The sequence below is a fragment of the Lagenorhynchus albirostris genome, chromosome 11 (genome assembly GCF_949774975.1).
Source record: "Lagenorhynchus albirostris chromosome 11, mLagAlb1.1, whole genome shotgun sequence".
In the NCBI taxonomy this organism is placed as follows: Eukaryota; Metazoa; Chordata; class Mammalia; order Artiodactyla; family Delphinidae; genus Lagenorhynchus; species Lagenorhynchus albirostris.
In genome coordinates, this window is record NC_083105.1 from 97,256,558 (window position 1) to 97,278,659 (window position 22,102).

At 48.5% G+C, this 22,102-nt stretch overlaps 1 protein-coding gene across 1 annotated transcript; it reads left to right on the forward strand.

Moving 5' to 3' along the window:
* The first annotated feature begins 1,608 nt into the window (after positions 1-1,608).
* FOXJ2 (forkhead box J2) lies at positions 1,609-21,728 on the forward strand. The gene is made up of 11 exons (XM_060166978.1): positions 1,609-2,714; positions 8,660-9,006; positions 10,999-11,073; positions 11,894-11,962; positions 12,145-12,285; positions 12,769-12,967; positions 15,168-15,536; positions 15,953-16,054; positions 16,862-17,071; positions 17,628-17,726; positions 18,777-21,728. The coding sequence occupies exons 2-11, from the start codon at positions 8,674-8,676 to the stop codon at positions 18,863-18,865; spliced, it is 1,686 nt and encodes a 561-aa protein (XP_060022961.1). The 5' UTR covers positions 1,609-2,714; positions 8,660-8,673; the 3' UTR covers positions 18,866-21,728.
* Positions 21,729-22,102: the final 374 nt, after the last annotated feature.

Here is a 22,102-nt window from a genome sequence, read left to right on the forward strand (position 1 = left end):
AACACATGGCAAGAAACGTTTGATGCCAAATTATCTGTGTATGGGAGAATGAGTTAATGTTTCAAAGAGGAAGGGAAAAATACAGTCTTAATCCTGGATATTGCAAGGGTGGAAAGAAAGAAAAGGCTCAACTGGAATTTACTGCCTTTAATTACATTTAAAGGAATGACTTTTAATTCTGACAACTCAGGAAAATGGAATATAAGTTAAGAGTCATTTGGATTTTGGATATGTTAATTTAAGTCCTGATTTTGCTTCTTACTAATCATCTGTACTCAGAAATAGTCAATGCCTCTGAGTCAGTTTTCTCATCTGTAAAATAGGTTTAATAATAGTGCCTTATGGGATTGGGAAAAATTAAATGTGATAATGCATGTATAGATGAATTCCTAGCACATTGTAAATATAATGTAATATATATATATAGTATTATATATTTAGCTAGAAGACAAAAAAAAACCCTTTAATATCTAAATGTGAAATGTAGTGATCAAGCTGTAATCCTGAGTATGCATTCTTTTTTTTAGCAATTAAAATATTTCATGGATAATATTTTTGCTTTCTTATTACTTTATGTGACAGAAAGTAGAGTACTTTGAGAAAAGTTTAATAGGCCAGAGGCTGAAATATATAAGAATTTGCAGAGGAATAATATGATTCCAGGAGGAAAAATGGAAAAAAATGGAAAAAAAACGCCTCATGGCGTTTTTTGTCTTTGGGTGAGGATTATTCTATAAGGGGCAGAGGATGTGAACATTCTATACTGTGACCTGGTTAAGATTTGTTATAGAATTGTCAAGTGAACTGAACAATATATTTTTTTGAACAATATCCTTTATCCTTTGTATACTGTACAGTTTAAAAAGCATTTTCACGTAAATGAGCTCATTTGATTCTTGCAGCAGCCTTATTGGGTGGGCAGGGCGAGCATCAGGATCTCATCTTCGCTAACCAAGATTCCATAGAACGAGGGCCTTGCACAAATTTATAAAGCTAGATCTTCTGATGTTTAGTCCAGAGTTTTCTCCGTTGCACGCTCGTTTTTCCCTTTCTACACTCAGTCATTCCACAAGCATTTACTGAACTCCGGGATGATATCAAGGTAACAGACTAACTTCGGCCCAACCCCATACCCCTTTCAAAGCTATCCCAGGGGAAAAAGAAGCCCATCAAAGACATTCCTGAGAAAACCGATGTTCATCTGCGTGTAGAAGACAATGAAAAAAGGTCAGTGTGGCAGAATTAGCGGTGAACTGAAATTGACAGTTCCTGCGGCGCGAAACAGGGACTCTCCCGACAGACAGCAGGGGGGTGTCATCTCGTGTGGATGGCAAGCTGCACGGGGCCAAGTGGCGGGGTGGCGGCCGGAGGGCAGCGAGCGCGGAGTGCGTCCCCGGGGCCGCGGGAGGCGCGCGGCGTGTCCTCAGGGAGCGCGGGGCCAGTGGCGCGGCTCCTCCGGCGCAGCTCATCCCCGGCGGCGCGGCCCGCGGCTCGGCTCCGCCCGCTCCTCCTTAACCCGCGCGGGGAGGCGGCGGCGGCGGCCGGCCGGGCGGGCGGGGGCGGGGGAGGAGCGCCGAGCGCGGCGCGGAGGCCGGGGAGGAGCCGGGGCCTGCAGCGGAGCAGAGCGGAGCCCGAGCCCCGGCCGAGTCTTGACACCGTCCGTCCGCCTCCTGGTTCCCCGGGAGCCCGGACTGGCCGGAGCCCGAGCGGTGGAGGCGCGGGGAGTGCCACGCGCTGGCGGGAGCGGACGGGACGGGACCAGAGAAGAGGCGCGGCCGCCGCCGCAGCAGTGACGGGCGTCGGGAGCCGCGGCCTCCCGGCCCCAGCTGCCCAGGCCAGCTCCGGGAGAGCGGGGAGTACGAGAACCCCACCCTCGGGGGCGCCCCAGGAGCGGAGGCGGGAGCGGGGACGGGAGCCACCTCTCCCCCGGCCGGAGAGATGACCCTTCGCGTTCGGGCGAGGGAAAGAAGAGACCTCTCTAGGGGACGAGTCTCTTCTTCCTAGAGGCGAGGAAGATCCCTGTACCGGCCCGGGGATGGAGCTCCCGAAGTAGAGGGGTTGATCCTTACCAAAGGCAGCGAGTGAGACCGCCCCGGCGAGCCTCCACTCCTCCAAACCCACTCTCCTCAGCTCTGGACTTTTGAGGCATAAAGGAAGGGGGATATGCCTATGGAGTAGACACCCTCCATCCCACCCACAGGGGAGAGGACACCTTTTACACTCAGCGGCAGAGGACACTCCCGGGAGAGAAAAGGACTCAGCTCTCAGCCTTTCAGGAGAGGGGAAGAGCTCCCCCCAACTTCCTTGTACCTAGACGGTGGAACAGGGCAGAGCCCCTCCGCTCAGATCTCCAGCGGACAGAAAGAGCCCTCCACTCCCGACAGATTCAGTTTGGGGGGGAGGGGGACTCCCCCAAGGGGGAGGAGACAACTCCCGGTTGGGAGAGGCTCCTCCCCTCGTCCCCAGGGTCACCGGCCGAGTGTGGGGACTGTGCCACCTTCCCCAGGTGGGACCGCCTTCTCCTCCCCCTCCCCCTCCCCCCGCTCCTCCTCAGGGGACCCAGTTCCCCTCCCCAGCTTGGGGGGCTCAGCCAAGTACAGGAAGAGCCACTGAGGATGAGACTCTTCATCTGCCTCTGAAGAGGGGAGTCCCTCCAACCCCAAACTCCAGTACCAAGTGGTCCTGTCCCTCTGCTGGGGGAGACTTGGAGACAGGTCAGTGCTTGCTTTCTTTCATCTTCTCTCTGTCATCTTTAGGTACTAGTGGGTGTAGGGGGCTGAGATGGTGACTCTTGGGTTTCATTACTGGGGAAGGTAGAGTAACAACTCAGAACCTTCTGGGAAATGTGTTCTGAAGCTACTGGATTCAAGCCGTCATCTTGCTGCAGAGGCTCTGAGAAATGGGTTTCTTAGTGTTGGGGGACTAAAGGGATGGGATTCATTTGAGGTCCCTAGGGAAGTGTATGTTTTCATGCTGAGGGCAAAAGGATATCAGAAAACACCTGCATCTTCAGCACTCCATCCACAGTGTAATAATGATGGCAAGCCACATCCCAGCCAGACTCCCATGCCACTCTCCATCCTTGGGCCTTTTCATGCAGAGAGTGGGCTCCCACTAAAGTCGTGGTGGCATTTGGTGGCCTGGCCTTGTCTGGGGCTTCCGTTGGTATTACATTTTCTTACCTGTAACACTAGGTCACTTAATGTCCACCGGAGCTGTTCTCTGCAGCCCACTGTGATTACTGCTCCCTTGACAAGAAAACCAGTCTGTCGCCACTCACCCTGCCTCCAGCACCAAGAGGCCACAGGGAAAATGGGGATCCCATGTCCCGAGGCAAGAAGAAAGGGTGCAGGGGAATGCCAGCCCTGGGTTGAAGTTCTTCCCTAATGTTGGCCGGGTACCACTGCCCCAGTGCCCTACACCACTCCTGTCTTGCTGACGGTTCTCCAGGAGAAAGCAGATCCTGGAGAGGAGGAGAGGAGGGTTGCTGCCTAGCCTTCTTCCAGTGTTGCATCAAAATCAGTTGACTGGGGCTTCCCTGGTGGCGCAGTGGTTGCGAGTCCACCTGCTGATGCAGGGGACACGGGTTCGTGCCCCGGTCCGGGAAGATCCCACATGCCGCGGAGCGGCTGGGCCCGTGAGCCATGGCCGCTGAGCCTGCGCGTCCAGAGCCTGTGCTCCACAACGGGAGAGGCCACAACAGTGAGAGGCCCGCGTACTGCAAAAAAAAAAAAAAAAAAAAAAAAAAAAAAAAAATCAGTTGACTGCCAGGGAGATTTGAGCCCCCAAGGAGTTTCCTTTCAGAAAAGCACCTAATAGTCTCACCCTCTGCCTTCCTGTTCCTTGTTCAATTCTGGGTCTCTGGAACCTTGTATGTAAGTTTTCTTTCATAAGATAATAGCAGGAATCATCAAAGCCCAGACTGTCCAGAAAAGGCAAGAAAAAGGTGCCAGGAACTCCTTCTGGCTGAGCCTGGGCTGTGGGTTTAGTAGTGCTCTGCCTTTCAACCTGGGATCCCTAGCTGGGTGCCTGCTTTCCTGCCTCACCTTTAGGAAATACCTCGTCTCCTGTAAGGGGCATTAGACCCCACAGAGAGTCTAAGTGGGAGGCTTCATCTTATTTGGGTTTTGATGTTTCCTCCATTCTCTGTCTGGGCATTGGGTGGACTGAGTCTCTAAGTACATCCACTGGGTCCTGGAAGTTACCTGTTAGTCATGGTCAGTGAGACAGGGCTCTAATTCAGGTTTGTATGGCTGTGCTATAGAATGATGTGCGTCTGTTTCTTACTTCAGGTGGATGTGGCTCTATCCACATCCGTGCAAGGTGTGGGGACAGGTACGTGTGTGCTTTTCAGACTAAGCCTCCAGTTACCTAGAACTGTGCGTTTCTGGTAGGCCTCTAAGAGCAGGTGCCCCTGTGTAGGAACATGGAGAGGGTGCTGGTGAGAATGCCCAGCTGGGAGGAAAGGCTTGGCCTGCGCTGTCCCGTGGGAGCCCTCATGAATGGCTGCATGAGAGTCATCCCACGCAGCAGGGCAGCCCAGTCTCAGGCTAGGAGCACTTCTTCTAGGACTGATAAGAGAGCTCCATTTCGGATGTAAATAGCGTGAGGATCCTTGGTTCTTAACTCTAGAACTCCCTCCCCCATTTTTTGAAAAGAGCCAGCTCTGTGGAACAGCAGACTATTTCTCACAAAGTACTTTACCAGATGCTGGAATGCTACTTGTTGAACGGCCCAGAGCGAGCTGGACCACAACACCTGCAGGTGTCTCACTGCCGCACAGTGTAACTGGCCCTGATGGGACTGAGTTTCCCTAGTTCTCCTTGCCTCCGTGGAATCAGTTAGAAGCATATGGCTATTGAGTTGGAGTAACTATGACTTAGAAGGTGCTACTTTCCAGATCATGTCTTGTGACTAGACCTAGTTCCCCCTGAAAAATAAGGGATGATATTCCCCCATTTCTTCATCCTGGGGAGTTTACTAGTCCTGGCATTGGTCAGTCCTGGGGCGACACTCCCCCCAAAGGAAAAGTTTGAGATTCTGACATCCTGAAAACTATTGAGAACTCAGTGCGGGTGTAAACCACTGCAAGTTCGCTACTTGCAGGCTTACCTGGATGGTCTGTCCATTTTCTAATTTTCAATGTCTAATATTCTCCTTTTTTTCTCATTCAAAAATGGTAATTGCTATACTTACATAACACTAGTGCTTTAAAAATTTTAACTCAAGGTAATCCTCCCAACCACCCTATGTAGGTACGGTTATCACCTCTGTTTTCCAATGGAGAAACTACAACACAGAGAGGTTAAGTAACTTGCCTGAGGTTGCACAGCCAGTAGGTAGTAAAGCCAGGATTGAAACCCAGGCAGCCTGGCTGGTAATCGGTAATGTGGCAGACTTAGCCACTGCTCTATTAGTTTCTGCATTATGTACAGAGCAGGAAGTTATCATTCCTTAATGTCTGACCTTGGCACCATACAGAGAACAATTACTGACCTTTCAGAGAAAATGGGAAGAAAACTGTGCCTATTATTTTGGGTCTTACATGTCTCACCCAGGATCAGCCCCCGCCCCCCCCCCCAACATAGAATGTCTTTCTGTTCTTCTCTGCCTTTCTCCCAATAGTGTGGTGTTCATTAGACGTTCCATGGATGTGATGGAGCCTGCCCTTTGGCTGCCTTTCCCAGTTTCTATGGGTATTTCCTTTCAGTCTTCCAGCTCGAAGAGAAGAATGTAGTCTGACTCAGGTTCTGCCCCAGCCCAGTGGCACGAGGCCCACCTGCTGGGTAACTAGGTTGGTTGGACTGAGAAATGGAAGTACCTTTTGTGTGCCTTTCTAATAATAGCCCTGAACATTAGCCGGATGCCATTATTTTGGGGAGTGTGGCATGTGGGGCAGCCACTGGCTCTTTAAGCTTCTTTCACGTGCCTCCAGGCATGAAGCTTGGACAGTGTTTATGACGGCATCCCTTTTATTGATAGGGGGAAACTGAGGCAGGAAGATTTCAGGGAGCAAGGGGCGTTTCGGGACCTTTAGTGAGTTAATGTCAAGGTTCGGAATAGAATCAAGGAACCTCATTCTCTGAGGTTCCACACACTGGGCTGCCCTTCAAGAATGGGGAAGCGATGGGAGTGAGAAAATGGGATGGGTTTAGGGAGAATGGTGCTGAAAGATCACAAGGATCTTTCGCTGCGTCTATCGGAAGATATTTTGAGTGCTGGGGCGGTATCTGGAGGGCTGGCTGGGAGGGTGCTGGAGAAAGGTTAAATTTAACCTCAGTGTCCTAACCTGGTACTGGGGAAGTGCTAGGGAAGGGCATAGAACAAGTAGCAAAAGGCCAAGGGTGCTTCGCTTTCCGGAATTCACGGTGATTGGCACTGCCAAATGGGTTCTGTAAACCACGTTGATTGTACGCTCATGTCCCTCCCTGTCCAATGTCTGGAGAGTTTCAAATGAAATGTGCCCTGAAGGCTTCTGTGTACTTAAGGTGAGACTTCCCAAGGAGCTTTAGCGGGAGACAATAGGGAATAGGGTAAAATTCCTTACAGACCCAGGAGAACCCTGGTCATCGTGAACCCGCTCATCGCCATGTCACCGTTCAGCTGGGATAACCCAGCTACAGGACCAGGTGGCTGCCCATCGCACCCTGCTTTACCCCAGAAGCTGTGCTGCTTTGACTTAGTAAAGCGCTAGGAGGTCTGAGGCTTCCTGGAATGCTTAAATGTCCCTATTAGTTTCCAAGTTTCCGTGGTTTTAGGGCAAGATGGTGGTGGTGGGATGGCAAGGAGAGTGGTGGGGAGAGGAGCTAAGGATAAAGGGGAAACCCCATCGTGGTGCTGTTTCTGAACAGGGACTTTAAAGTTTTTTCTCCTGTCAAGCAATTCTTGGGTTGCAGTTGGGTCTCACGCTGCCCAAGCCCCCGAGGCGCTAAGGTGTTTCCTTGAGCCTTCGGGAGTGGGCGTGTTGCTGGCGAGCGCAGGGCAGGGGACATGCGCGTGCTTGCAGAGACTGCGTGGGTGGGGAACTTGGGGAATTGGGAGATGAGTGAGAATGCTGACCCTTCGGAGAATGTCTCCAGGGGAGAAGAGTCTCTAACTAGAAGAGGGAGCCAATAGCCTGAAAGATGTGTTGGAGGCGGAGACCGGGGTAGGCAGGCTTATCTGCGATTGAGCTTCTGACTACAGAGTGTGTGGATGTGTGTGTAGTTGTATGTAACGCTGGTGCGTATTATCTGGGTGTGGATTTAGAGGTTATATACGGAATAGGTTTTCTGCCCAGGATTCTGAGGCATGTTAGCCTTGGACGCCTCGATGGACCCTCAGCAGGGGTCCGAGGAAGAAATCCTAGCTGGAATCTGGCCGGCTGTGCAGGCACGAGCCGGGCAGGCAGCAAGCGCTTGGGGGGTGGCTGGCATCGACCCCAGGGGAGAGCCAAGTGGCTACCAAGTGGTTCCTGCCAGCCTTTCCAGATTCTGCGGTACAGATCTCACCCACCGTTCTTCACCTTCCCCCACCGAGACGTCACTCTAGCTGCACCTCTCCGCCTGCAAGAGCGCCCAGGCTGCGTGGGTGGCAGCCGGGCGTGCAGACAGCAGGCGTGGGCGGGTTGGCAGCGTCAGGAGTTTGCATGGAGGTGCAGCGAGCGTGCGTGCCACGGGAAGGAAGGAGAGAGGAGGAGGGCGGGAGAAGGGGAGCTAGCCCTTAGCCCCAGAGTGGTTATTTTTAGCCCGGCGATCTGATTGTTACCGGTGAGCGCGCAGCTGGGTGTCTCCCTGGCTCAGTGCAGCAGGGCAGGCCGAGAGGTGGGAGGGCCTTGCCAATGACTTCTTCCTGGTGTCGGTGTCTGTGGGCGGGAGCTCGCCAGGGGGAGCTTTAAAGGTGCCAGGGCAGCTGTGCTCGGGCTCCGTTCGCTCTGTGTGTGACTCTGTGCCCTATGGGTAACGTTATGCCGTGTGTCTCATTGTGATCTCTGGTCGTGAGCCGCTGTTGATGTGTCCGTCTTGCATCTGTGCGTGGCTGGTCGTCACATGTAACTTATGTTGGGAAGTATGTAATATGCCTCATGTGCACGCGTATGTGGGATAAAGAGGGTGAGCACTGGTATGGAACTGACGTGAAACATCTTTAAAAGTGTTGGTGTGCGCTTCATTAGTGTACACTTGTGTTTACTCTGTTTTTCTTTGCACATTCACCCGTGCTATCTATCTGTGGTTGTTGAATGTAAATATAATAAGCATCACATAATTGGAGAATAGACTCTAGCTGATTTTACGTATTTATTTTATTTTTAAAATTTATTTCTACATAGTTTAAAAAAATTATGTTATAGGGCTTTAAGTGAGAAGAATTGAGGGAATAGCTCAGTTTGGTGGGCGGTTTGATCTGCTTTTTAGTCCTGTGCGAAGGGAGAGGCCTCTTGGCCGTGTTCCACGTGAAGATGTAGAATAAGTACCAGTCTATCACCTGGTAGGTAGCTGGTGGCATATCCGTTTGGGGGTTCTGGTAACACCTGGTCGAGGGCTATCCCAGGGGAGGAGTCTTCTACGGGAATTAGAGTGGGAAGAACCTCTCCTTCCCTTAAAGCCCTAGGATTTGTCTATTACTTGCCACCAGTAACCACAGGTAATATTTGTCTATTCTGTTTTCCTCTTCTCTACAGAACCCAGAAGTACCATGGCTTCTGACCTAGAGAGTAGCCTCACCTCCATAGACTGGCTCCCCCAGCTGACCCTCCGGGCTACCATTGAGAAGCTCGGGAGTGCCTCCCAGCCTGGGCCTCCAGGCAGCAGCCGCAAGTGTCCACCAGGCTCACCCACAGATCCTAACGCCACCCTGAGCAAAGATGAGGCAGCCGTCCACCAGGATGGCAAACCCCGATACAGCTACGCCACCCTCATCACCTATGCCATCAACTCCTCTCCAGCCAAGAAGATGACCCTCAGTGAGATTTACCGCTGGATCTGTGATAACTTCCCCTATTACAAGAATGCTGGCATTGGTTGGAAGGTGGGACGGCTTCTATACCCTGAGATGATTCTTAGCCTTGACAACCTTTTCCTCTACTTTATTTCTTCCTATAACCTGGTCCAGTTCACTCTGAGCGTCTCAGAGTTGTGTGAACTTAAAAATCTCAGATCTCCCATCCGTCACGTTTTTTCCAGAGTCGAACAACTTCCGTAAGGTGTATCGGGGACACGCCAGGGATACCGAGCCACTAAGTATAGTTATGGGGGCAACAGGATGCTGACGCTTATCAGACCCTCTTATCCTCTGGTTCATTTCACAGATATTTATTGCCACTCTGCTCTGTTGAAGTCACGTGCAGAGCGTGGCATTGCTCCATCCTACCTAGAGGTAGCATCTCGTCAGGTTTGCAGAGCTTCATTCCACATAGTCAGCATCTTTTGAAAAATTGTGTACGAAGAAAAAGAATAATATAATTAGGTTCTTCCCCAACAGCTCATCCACCATGCAAGGAAGGAGAGGATAAGTTGTTTGGCTGGAGATAAAGGAAAAAGGGGCCTCCTCTTCCAAGCAAAGAAGGAAGACTGATGTTCTCAGTCCTTTGGAGCAATCACTCTCTTGCCAGTTGTTGAGTAGGAATGGGGATTTAATGTAGGTCTGTCACTCTGTAAATCACCGGCTGACATATAGACCAGATGATGAGCTGGAGACTGTTGAAAGCATTTAGTGTTTCCTTTAGAAATATGTTCCTGCTAGCTGCCATAGCCTCCACCCACCTCATCCAAGACATGGAGCAACAATATTTCTTTCCTCCAAGTGTGACCATTCCATGGGCTGTTGAGAAGACAAAGGCAAAGTGGGCCTTGTTTCACTCATAATTTATATTTTGTTATCATTCACATCATCAGTTTTTGCTTCTTTTTTTTTTTCCCTTGGCCACACCACTCGACTTGTGTCATCTTAGTTCCCCGAGTAGGGATCAAACCCACGCCCTTGGCAGCGAAAGCTCGAGTCCTAACCACTGGACCGCTGGGGAATTCCCACATCATCAGCTTTAAAACATTGTTCTTTCACGACTGATAGAATGAATTAAGGAACGGGGCAGATGTGATTTTTTTTAATTGAAGTATAGTTGCTGTACAATATTATGTAAGTTATAGGTGTACAATATAGTGACTCACAATTTTTAAAGGTTATACTCCATTTATAGTTATTACAAAATATTGACTGTATTTCCCATACTGTACAATATAGCCTTACGGCTTATTTTATACACAATAGCTTGTACCTCTTACTCCCCTATTCCTATATTGCCCCTGCTCCCCTCTCCCCACTAATAACCACAAGTTTGTCCTCTATATCTGTGAATTTGCTTCTTTGTTGTTTTATTCCCTAGTTTGTTGTATTTTTCAGATTCCACACGTTAGCGATATCGTACAGTATTTGTCTTTCTCTGTCTGACTTATTCCACTAAGCATAATGCTCTCCAAGTCCATCCATGTTGCTGCAGATGCAAAATTTCATTCTTTACTATGGCTGAGTAGTATTCTGGTGTGTGTGTGTGTGTGTGTGTGTGTGTGTGTGTGTGTGTGTGTGTGTGTGTGTGTGTGTGTGTGTGTGTGTGTGTGTGTGTGTGTATGAACACACCCCACATCTTCTTTATCCATTCATCTATTGATGGACACTTAGGTTTGGGCAGATGTGATTTTGAGGCATTTATATAGAGGCATTTATATACCTGTTGTTAGTTAGGTGGAAAGATGGAAAAACTATATAATCAGCTTTCTAGAAGCACCTGATAGTCAAATTTACAGCCATTACCTCTCATCAATTTAATTGCTTCCTTTTTCTTATCTCATTGCTCTTGCTATCTGATAGGTAATTTCCTCCATCAGTATAGTTAAGAGGTGCTTTGTTCACCCTGATACTTGAACTTTAGTGTGTGTTATATCCCTTTGTGTCCCTCTGGGCACTACTGGAAAATTTTCTGCTTTGCACGATGCTCAAATCTAACTTGCTTCTCTGCTTCCCCAGAATTCAATTCGGCACAACCTTTCTCTCAACAAGTGTTTCCGGAAGGTGCCCAGACCTCGGGATGATCCTGGGAAGGTGAGATTCTGCTGTAAGCGGTGAAGGGAGGGGAGGAAGGAGCGAGAAGTGGTTGACAGCTTAGAGTCCTATGGCTGTTTTAATTACCCAGAAGAGGAAATCATGTTAATTAGAGAAGCAGCTTTATTTTTTTCCTCAAAGGAAGAGCTTGGTTATCAAGCTGGTGGGTCCCCATGAGAGTGAATGACTAAGGAAGACTGAAATTTTTTTTAAATAGAAATATTTATTTAAAAAATGGACCTTGATGCCCCCTTTTTTGTGCATGGTGCTCTTTCTAGGTGTAAAAGGTGGGCTTAATAACCTTTGTAGGAGTTTTTCTGTATAAGAATCCCATGATTTTACCTTCAGAAGGGAGAAGGGATCGATCATCCTCTTTGTTTGACAGCTGTGGAAGCTGAAGTCCAAGAGACTTTTGCCTCAGATCACGTGGAAGGGAAGGGTTGGTCTGGACATTTCCAGCTCTTTGAACTAGATGCTGTGTTCTGTCCCTCTAGAATGATCGAGGCCTCAGTGAGCTGTTAGGACAAATTTAGTCCTCAAAAATAGCTGGTACCCTCAGGATTACAGTCCTGTGAATTTACAGTCATTTTTCTTTTCTTTCTTTTTTTTAAGGTTCCAGATAGATGATCTTCTTTAATGTTAATGTTATTTATTTATTTTTTTAAATTGAAGTATAGTTGAATTTCAGTCCAGTTGTATTTTAAAAAATATAACTCTTATTTTATGTGAAAATCCCTTCAAATGTCTACTTTTCCAAAGGTGGGAATTTCCGTATATAATGATTTTTTTTTTTCTTTATGGGGATGGGTTCTTCTTCTAGGGCTCTTATTGGACAATCGATACCTGCCCTGACATCTCCCGAAAGAGAAGACACCCTCCCGATGATGATGTAAGTCTCCACCTCAATGAGATGCCATTTATGAGCCAGCTGCTCCTTGCACATCTTTGCCTGCTTTTTCAGTCATTTCCTAAATTTGGGGCCAAGGTCAAATACCAGCAGGTGTGGAACCATTGGTCTTGGGAGGATGTTTAGCATCTGCTTATAGATTTCTCTTCTTTCACAACCCTCAGCTATCCCAGGACTCACCAGAACAGGAGGCAAGCAAGAGCCCACGGGGAGGCGTTCCAGGGAGTGGAGAAGCCTCACTGCCTCCCGAGGGGAATCCTCAGATGCCACTTCAGAGCCCCACATCTATCGCCAGCTACAGCCAGGTAGGAGGTGGAGGTGGCAGGGGATATAGGGATGGATGGATGGATGGATGGGTGGATGGATGGATGGATGGTTGAATAGATTCATATATCTGTTGGTTCAAAATTATGTGTTGAGAATCTGTGCTATGGTAGGCAGATAAATTGGGAAAGAAGGAGAAAGGGAAAGAGGGAAGCTGAGAGAGAGATGGAGAGAGAGAGACGACAAAGTTTTAAGAAAGATCAGAAAAAAAGTGGTGAGAAGACAAGAAAGAGAGCCAAAAAGGTTATGAGAAAGGAAAGATTGACTATGGATGTAGCACAGGAAAAGGGCGAGAAGCTACAGCAAGATAGGAACGAATGAGAAGAAAAGGAGAAAATGATGCTCACTCATTGAAAAGGTGGGAGAGCATGAAGAGGACAGGCAGAGAACTTGGTGTCCACTAAGGGGTTGTATTGGTCCCTCACGTAGGACATGTATCGAGTCTTTCTTACCTCTTTCTGCAGGGCACAGGGTCTGTGGATGGCGGAGCAGTGGCAGCAGGGGCTCCAGGCCGAGAGAGCACCGAGGGTCCCCCTCCCCTGTACAACACCAACCATGACTTCAAATTCTCCTACTCAGAGATCAATTTTCAGGATCTAAGCTGGTCCTTCCGCAACCTCTACAAATCCATGCTGGAGAAGTCCTCTTCGTCCTCTCAGCATGGTGAGTCTGGAGTGGGGAGGGGAGCAGAGACGTCCTTGGGTTTTTGAACAGATGGGGACATTCTCTTCTTTCCCTCTTTTTCTTACTTGTAACACAAGGAGAGGTTGATCACTGGTCAGGGAAAGCATGTCATGAGCCACAACTGTGTGGAGTCAGAGCTCTTCTGGCTTAGTTCTGAAGGACAGCTGTTTCAAGAGGCGAGCTGGGTCATTAGTTTCAGTAAGTGAGTTGGAGGAATCCCCCATCTGTTCAAACTAAGGGCCATGATTTTATGGCTGCCAGCAAGTCATTCTGAGGATGGCCACTAGGGGACAGCAGTAGTTTCCTTTTCCTAAGAATCCCTGCGTTTCACTGTGAGAACAATTTAATTTTATTTTTTAACGTATTTATGTTAATTTTAATTAGGAACAATTTCAAACAGATGCAAAAATAGAGAAAATAGTATAATAAACCCTCATGTTTTCATTGCCCAACTTTACCAGTTACCGATATGCTAAGCTTGTTTTGTTTACCACCCAGATTTTCTTTAAATGGAGGAATTTAATGCACATCGTTCTACTTGCAAATACTGGTTCAGTATGCATCCTTAATGACGAAGACTTTTCTTTTAGTTATGCATTGCCATGATGACTCCTAACACAGTAAATAATGCTTCCTTAATATCAGTTTATATCTCATCCATACTCAAATTTCCCAAATTACCATAAGAGAATGATTTGAAGCCGTTATTGGGAGACTTTTTTTTTTTTTGCGGTACGCGGGCCTCTCACCGCTGTGGCCTTTCCCGTTGTGGAGCACAGGCTCCGGACGCGCAGGCTCAGCGGCCATGGCTCACGGGCCCAGCCGCTCCGCGGCATGTGGGATCCTCCCGGACCGGGGCACGAACCCATGTCCCCTGCATCGGCAGGCAGACTCTCAACCACTGCGCCACCAGGGAAGCCCCTAACCACTTTTTATCATTCCATTAATCTCCGGCCGCCTATCCAAGGCCACTGGACAGAACAAGATCTCATGATTCACCTGAAGTCCTGACTTCATCCCTACCTCTAAATTCTTTTTAAAAATTTAGGGGAATTCCCTGGTGGTCCAACGGTTAGGACTCCGCGCTTCCACTGCAGGGGGCGTGGGTTCAAACCCCGGTCGGGGAATTAAGATCCCGCAAGCGATGTGGTGTGGCAAAAAAATAAAAAGTAAAAATAAAATAAAAAATAAAAATTTAAGAAACAGGAAGCACTGAACCAGACAATCTCTCAAAAAGTCTCCCAATAGGGGCTTCTCTGGTGGCGCAGTGGTTGAGAGTCCGCCTGCCGATGCAGGGGACACGGGTTCGTGCCCCGGTCCGGGAGGATCCCACATGCCGCAGAGCGGCTGGGCCCGTGAGCCATGGCCGCTGAGCCTGCGCGTCCGGAGCCTGTGCTCCGCAACGGGAGAGGCCACAACAGTGAGAGGCCCACGTACCGCAAAAAAAAAAAAAAGTGGTTAGGAGTCACTTTGGGGAAAATTGTCTTAATTGTCATTAATTGTCTTTTATATCCCAGGGGATTCCTATCTAGAGTTGTGTTGCTAGATTGCAGCATTCGCTTGAGAAATGAGTCCAACTCAGGTGATTTGGTTGATTGGAAGTAGGGAGCTTGGAGGGCTCCCAGAAACAAAGGGAAAAAATCAGATGGAGCAAGGACAGCAGAGAGTTCACTCAAGTTTAATCACGGCTGAAGGCTGAAAGCCCGGGTCTCCATCTCGAGCTCTTCCCTGCCCCATCTGTTTGAGAAATTCATCCGTCCCCACTCTACTGCGTACCCAGACTCCGTTTTTCGTAGTGACTGCAAGAGGCAGAAGCGTGTAGGACAATAAGGAAAAGGAGAGAACAGAGGCCCATGGCTTTGTTTTATTTATAATTTGCTTTTGGAACTTTACCTGATGTCCGATGTCTTTTGAAACTGTGATTCCAGGACTACATCCCAGATCCTTGAAAAATAGCATGAAAAGGTGCATGCTGACCTTTTGGCTAAAATTTCAGCGGTTGTCGGTGCTGTCGAGGGCCTCCGGCTGTCGGTTACCCCTGCCGGGGCGGGGGAGGAAGGGGGCCCAGGGGACCCTGCTGTCCCAGAACGTCCCGTCTCCAGCCAGTGGACGTCCTGAGTGATGCGTTGCCCCGCTCACGTACCCGCTTCCCCCCCCCCGCCCCCGCCCCTCCCCGCAGGCTTTTCGTCTCTCCTGGGGGACCTGCCGCCCTCTAACAACTACTACATGTACCAGCAGCCGCCGCCGCCGCCGCCGCCGCCGCCGCCGCCGCCGCCGCCTCCGCAGCCGCAGCAGGCACCCGCCCAGGGCCCCTCCAATGTGGGCGGTGCGCCCCCCCTGCACACCCCAAGCCCAGATGGTTGTGCCCCACCAGGGGGGAAGCAAGCGGGGGCCGAGGGCTACGGGCCGCCCCCTGTGATGGCCATGCACCCACCCCCGCTGCAGCACAGCGGCTACCACCCTCATCAGCACCATCCCCCCACCCACCCTGCCCAGCCGCCGCCGCCACAGGCACAAGGCCAGGCTCCCATCAACAGCACTGGCTTTGGTGAGTAGGGAGGGTGCAGGGAGACCCTAGAGGACTGCGGGTTGAGCCCCCTGTTCTGACGCTGGCAGGAGGTGCGGCTGGTTAGGAAGTTTAACAGTGGGTCTTGTAGCCTCTCTCCCATGAGAGCTCGTCTGAGCCACAGAGGTTGCTGCTTGGAGCTCTGTATTAGAGAATTCTTGGATAAATTGGGATGGTTTTTCATATTCTTTTGCCCATGAGCTTGGCTGTCGGTAATTAAAGCATCGATAGCTTTGTTTGTCCTAAATCTCCAGGGAGGGAGAGTCCAAAATTATCTCGGTCATGCAGCTGATAACCTACGTAGACGCAAGAATCTTGCATTCAGTAGTCAGTCTGCTGTCAGTTGGCGGCTCTCTTGCCCCTCACTCTGTCTCATTACCACGCCCCCCTCTTTACAGCCTTTCCTCCTGACTGGTGCTCCAATATTGACTCCTTAAAGGAAAGCTTCAAGATGGTGAACCGGCTCAACTGGTCCAGCATTGAGCAGTCACAGTTCTCAGGTTAGTGATCAAAGGATGGTGCCTGGAGGGAAGAGGAATATAGCGGAAGTGGAAAAACCCAATGGAAACCGGAACGAGGAGGGGATGGTTAAGTGAAGCTTGAGGATGGAGGATTTCATGTTACACAAGGTGGATAATATTGATGCTCTCTTCAAGTTAGTTTTAATTAATTTCTGCCTTAATGCAAAATACGACGGTGGTTTATTCCACTGAGTTTTATCTTCAGGAGAACAAGACTCTCAGGAATTCATCACCCTGGACCACTATTTTGTAGTTTTGTCACCATTTACTGACACTGTGACCACGGCTAATTCACTCAGTCACTTTGAAACTTATTCATCAGAAAGATGGAAATTATAATAAGAATTTACTAAGGAACCAAATGTAAAATAGCTAGCTAGTGGGAAGCAGCCGCATAGCACGGGGAGATCAGCTCGGTGCTTTGTGACCACCTAGAGGGCTGGGATAGGGAGGGTGGAAGGGAGACGCAAGAGGGAGGGGATATGGGGATATATGTATACGTATAGCTGATTCACTCTGTTATACAGCAGAAACTAACACAACATGGTAAAGCAGTTATACTCCAACAAAGATGTTAAAAAAAATTAAAAAAAAGAAAAGAATTTAGTAAGGAAGAAATGGAATGAGAGTTTGAAAATGTAGGACTCTAACGGATGTCAATTATTGGTAGCGCATATAATCAGCAGTGTTGATTGGCCGTGTAGTCGGAGCAGTGAGTTGGGCATAGAGCCGCTAGGGGCATTGGGGCGTCTGCAAGGCTAGCCTTTCTCGCTGCTCTGTTTGCAGAGCTGATGGAGAGTCTGCGGCAGGCAGAGCAGAAGAACTGGAGCCTGGACCAGCATCACATTGCCAATCTGTGTGACTCCCTCAACCACTTCCTCACTCAGACTGGTCACGTGCCCCCACAGGGGGGCTCCCACCGGCCACCCGCCCCCGCCCGCATTGCTGATTCCTGTGCCCTCACTAGTGGCAAGCAGGAGCCAGCCATGAACCAAGGTACCACACAAAGCAGGCTGCCAAGGAGGTGGAGACTGGATGATGTAAAGGAAGAGGGACGAGAAGGGCAGAAGGGAACTAAGAAACATCAGCTTATGAGCAGTGATCCAAATGCCAAAGAAATAGACTGTATGATTCCTTTTAGATCTTGATCTGGGAGGTCAGGGTTACTGAAGAAAAGGGAGGAGAAAGTCCCTGTTCCAAATTTGTGTCTCAGTAACCCTTCCCTGGATTGTAATTAGGTGGAGTTGTGATTCTCTACAGTTATATGGTCTTCAAACTGGTGAAGTAAGAGTCAATGATCACAGTTCTATATTTGTCATCCTTCTGATAACTGTGATATTGAACTCCACTAGTATCGGGTCCCTTTGTGCCCTAAGTGGTGAGGACTGATAGCTTCTGCAGAAAACCTTGATGCCCACAGGAGCTACAGAACAGAGCAGGGAAGGGAGAAGAGATGAAGGGGAGGAAGAGTACTTTTTTCTCTCTCTCTGTCTGACTCTGCTTCCTTGAATACGATGGTCCCACTCACTTAACTCTTGTCTTGCTTTGGCAGTGAACTCTTATGTGCACCCTCAAGCCCCCCACCTCTACCCGGGTCCATCACCAATGTACCCACTTGCCACCCAGGACTCAGCAGGATACAATCGCCCAGGTAAGAACCAGGAAGCTTGTTTCACCACCAGCGAGTCGTTTGGCTTTCCTATGGCTCCGAACCTGCATTCTTGGCTCTTTTGCCTGCACCTGCCGGGAGGGGGTGAGCCTTCCTGATTCTCAAGGCTGGAGGGTGGTCCACCTGCTGGGGAGGTGTATGTCATGGGAGACTAAAGAAGACCGACTTACTTTAAAATGAGCTTGTGCCTGCAGTGATGAAAGGAAGTAGAAGCATGGCTATAAACAAAAGATAGACGTGTAGAACATTTATGCCTGGCTTCGGAATCTAAGTGGGAGGTACACTCAGACAAATGACATGAACGTGTTATGCAAATGTACCTGCTTTGTGCCCACATCTGCTTTCCTGTCTTCCTGACCTCTAGTATCAGGGTTCTGGGACTGAACTACCTCTGATGGTGAGAGTAGGTGGGGAGACCCTAAATTGCCATAAATACTACAGAACGAACAGATCCTTCACCTTTAAATGCATTTGAGAAAAATCACTGTTATCATGCTGCCTAACCACAGTGTTTTCAATTTTGGAGGTGATGTTCATCTTTGTCCAAGTATTCCTTTTCCGTGCGATTTATATGCAAATTTCTGTATTGCTATTTCATGTAATAGTATATTCTGTATGTTTTTTTGTCATTATTATGTAGTCTTCCTAAGTATAATTTTTTTTTCTTTGTTTTTTGTTTTTTGGCCGCGCATCGTGGCTTGCGGGATCTTAGTTCCCCGACCAGGTATCACACCCGGGCCCTTGGCAGTGAAAGCGCAAAGCCCTAACCACTGGACCGCCAGGGAAGTCCCCATGAGTATAATTTTTAATGGCTGCATACTGTGACATTGCCATGTGGCCTAGTTTACTCTGAGTCTTTCCTGAGATCTCACTGAAGTGGTGGCCGGAAACAAAAATAACTCTGGACTGATAAGGACCATAGTTTCCCCAGACCTTTCCCATGGTGGTGTTTGGGGTTGACCACCATCCGTCAAGATAGATAGAACGGCTTCCCATCCACTCTCCTTTTAATCTCCTTCTCTCTTCCCACAGCACACCACATGGTCCCTCGGCCGCCAGTTCCACCTCCTGGGGCCAATGAGGAGATCCCCGATGACTTCGACTGGGACTTGATTACCTAGTGCATCTGAGAGCCTGGCCATCAGCCCAGGGCTGGGTGGTGAAGTCTGGCAGTGGGGAAAGCACAGTCCCAGCCCATCCCTTCCGCCCTTGCCTGTATATAGATATATATCCTCTTTTTTTTTTTTCTTTCTCTGCCAGAGAAGCCACCGCAAGATGCTGCCGAAGATAACCCCCTCTTTTCTGCCTCATTCTTCCTCTTCCTTCTTGTTTTTTTCCTAATTCTTTTATTATTATTCTTATTATATTATTATTATTATTATTGGTTATATGCTGTCTCCGGTCTCCTGTCCCTCCACCATGGACCACGTCCACCTCTTGCTAATTTAAAATCATCTGGCTGGAAGGTGAGGCCATGAGAGCCGCAGAGAAGGGTCTCAAACTTTGATTTCCTTTTCATTTTGGGAAAGTCAGCGCTAGTCCCACCTTTCAGCCCCACGTTGTTTTCTGTGGATATCCGTTGGATCCAGGACTGGAGAAGCCACGTTATCGAGTAGAAGGGATCTAAAACACTGCTTGGCAACCATGAATTTGCAGGTTTTACTCAATGGTGCTAATTTTGTCCTCTGAGCTCTTCCTTGTCCCTTTATCTCTCCAATCCTACTTCTGCTGACCCTCATTCCCCATCAAGGGTGAGCGTGATGGTGGTGGCAATAAAATCCTAGTGGAATAGGAGGTCTGGGTTGGGTCGGGTAGAATATCGTAGAGGGATGATGGAATATAAAACAGTCAGAAATTGCGTCTGTGCTACTCTGTCAGATAAACTGCCATTGGCTTATTCCTGGCCTGTTCTCTGTAGGAGATAGAGTCGGGCTTAGCCAGAGCTCTGCTTCTCTGGTGGAAATGAGGACAACTCTTCAGCGTAGGTTCAGCTTTTTGGAGATGGTTTCAGTTGAACCATTTTGACTTTTTAAACATCATTTTCTCTGGAAATCAACTGTGGCTTTTATTTGCATTTACCAGTTATCCTTTCACCCCCTTATCTCATTCAGCAAATATTATTTTGTCCTCCTTTAGTTGTCTACTCATCTCTTCCACCCATGGTATTTTCTTCCCCCATTTTCTGGCATTCTCAAGAAAGGAGAGTAACCCATTACTCCTTGTAGTCTCACCACAGCCTAGGGCAAGACGGGAATCTCTTTCCCACCCATCATAGCAGAACCAAACCTACAGTACTGGTGGCAGGAGGGTGCGGGGAGGAGAGGGGAGCTGGCATAGACGTGGGTGGAGAATATTTCAGTTATTTAACAATGTAGGCAAATACATTGGAATGTATTTGGAATCCAGATCATTGGGGCTGAGGCTTTTGCAATCAGGCTTTTGGGGGGTGAAGGGAAATTGGTAGAGGGGAATAAGTAACCTAAAGCAAAGAGTTCCATGAGGGCCAAGGGAGACCGCCCCTGCCCAGAGAAAGGTACAGGGATAACTTAACCTCCTTTAACAAGGAGTGGCCATGATTTATTGCTGCAAAGTACTTAGTGTATATTTGATATTAATCATTGAATCTTAGTCATGAGAGGGAAGAACAATTTTACTTCTGTTTTTATTTTGCTGAATGTTCACTTTCTCAAAGCTGCAGGACAAAATGTACCGAATGGACAAGGCCACTCTCTCTGTGATTTCTGCTTTGTGTTCATATTCTTTTATTTACCCATGCTTTCTGCTCTCCTGCTTGTCCCCCTCATCCGCCCCTTCCTTTCTTGTAAGGGATGCTATATGAGTTTGTTGAAGACGTCCAGTGAGGCTGAAGTCAGGGGGCAAGAAAGGGCAGTTAACTAAACAGCACTTTATTTCTTTGAAGTTCTTTGTAAGAAGTAGGGGTGTGAGTGGTGTGAATCCCCCATGGTGTCGGAGGGCAGTTAGTGGGGTTGAAGTATGCCGTAAGATTTCCCCTTGGGGAAGGGAGAATTTCTCTTGAGGGTGGTGACACGCCTTTGCCCAGTGTCCTTATCTGAGGCGTGTCTTCCTCACCCTTCCAGTCAAGGTGCCTCCTACATACAACGTCCCATCTGTTCTCCCTAAGATTCCCCCTTGACAAATCATCACTCTTTTCTAAACCCCTTTTCTACCCAGATCCATACAGGATTTGCAAGGGTAGACTAAATCAGACATGTAAATGTCTCTTGTTTATATTTCATCTGTGTCTTCTGAAAATGAGGGTCATTAAGAACTCTGGCAGGCAGCCGGAGTAACTGAAGTCTGGGGCTAGGGCTGGAGATTGGCCATCAGGCCTTCTGGGATTTTAGCTCCTCTCCACTAAACCCAGCCTTGCTAAATGGCACAGGACAAACCTGACCCTCTTTGGGCCTCGGTTTCCCCTACCCTCCATGAAATGGAAAGAATCCTACTTTGTCTTGTTGGTCCAGCGTTGCTGGCCGTGAAAGTTTTGTCGTTGTTGTCTTGGGTGATGTGTGCGAAACTGCAGGAGCTCACTGCCTAAAAGAGGAAGTAAGGGAGAAAGTGGAGGAGAGGGATGGAAGGAGCAATTCGTTGGTATTGATCCGCCCATCCCTGCCTTTCTCTCTTCAACCCCCACGTTTCTGGTTTGGTGAGTCCTTCATACCACCCATAATGCTTTGCATTGGTGCAGGCTGGGGCGGGGGGTGTATGGTCTCACAAGTTGTTGTTGTTTGCATGCTTTCTTAATAAAAAAAAAAAGAATGTTTATGGTTTTATCTTCCTGGCGCTGGTCTTAAATTTGTTTTTGCCAGGGTAGGAAAAGAGAAATGTGAAAGCAGTTGTCTTCTATTGCCCCTCCTCACCACCCCTCACTGGGTTTGATTAGTTGACCCTGACATTCTTGATAAGATTGATGGGAAAAAAGAATTAAAAGCATGCCTTTAACATTCTTTTTTTCAAATGCTATTAAATATAGCGAAATACTGTTGGGAGAGGCAGTGCCCCCTTGCAGCTTAATGTGTGGGCTAAGCCATCTTGCTTGCATTCTGGGATATTGTAAAGATTAAAGATCCTACAATTTGAGGAAGACTTGGGTCCCCCTCTGGGACTCCCAGTGAACACTTACAGGTACTCGCCAGAGTTTTTCATTGGAAATGAGGGAATTCCAATGGTAGGGATTTCTTCAGAATACATTTCCAGGGTAAATAGAACTCTCAAAAGGAGTCCAGAAATGTCAACTATTGAACTATTGAATCTTTATAACTATGCCAGAATCATTCACCCTGGTATCCTATACAGTAACCCTAGAAGTTAGGGACTTATACCCAGGGTCCCATGAG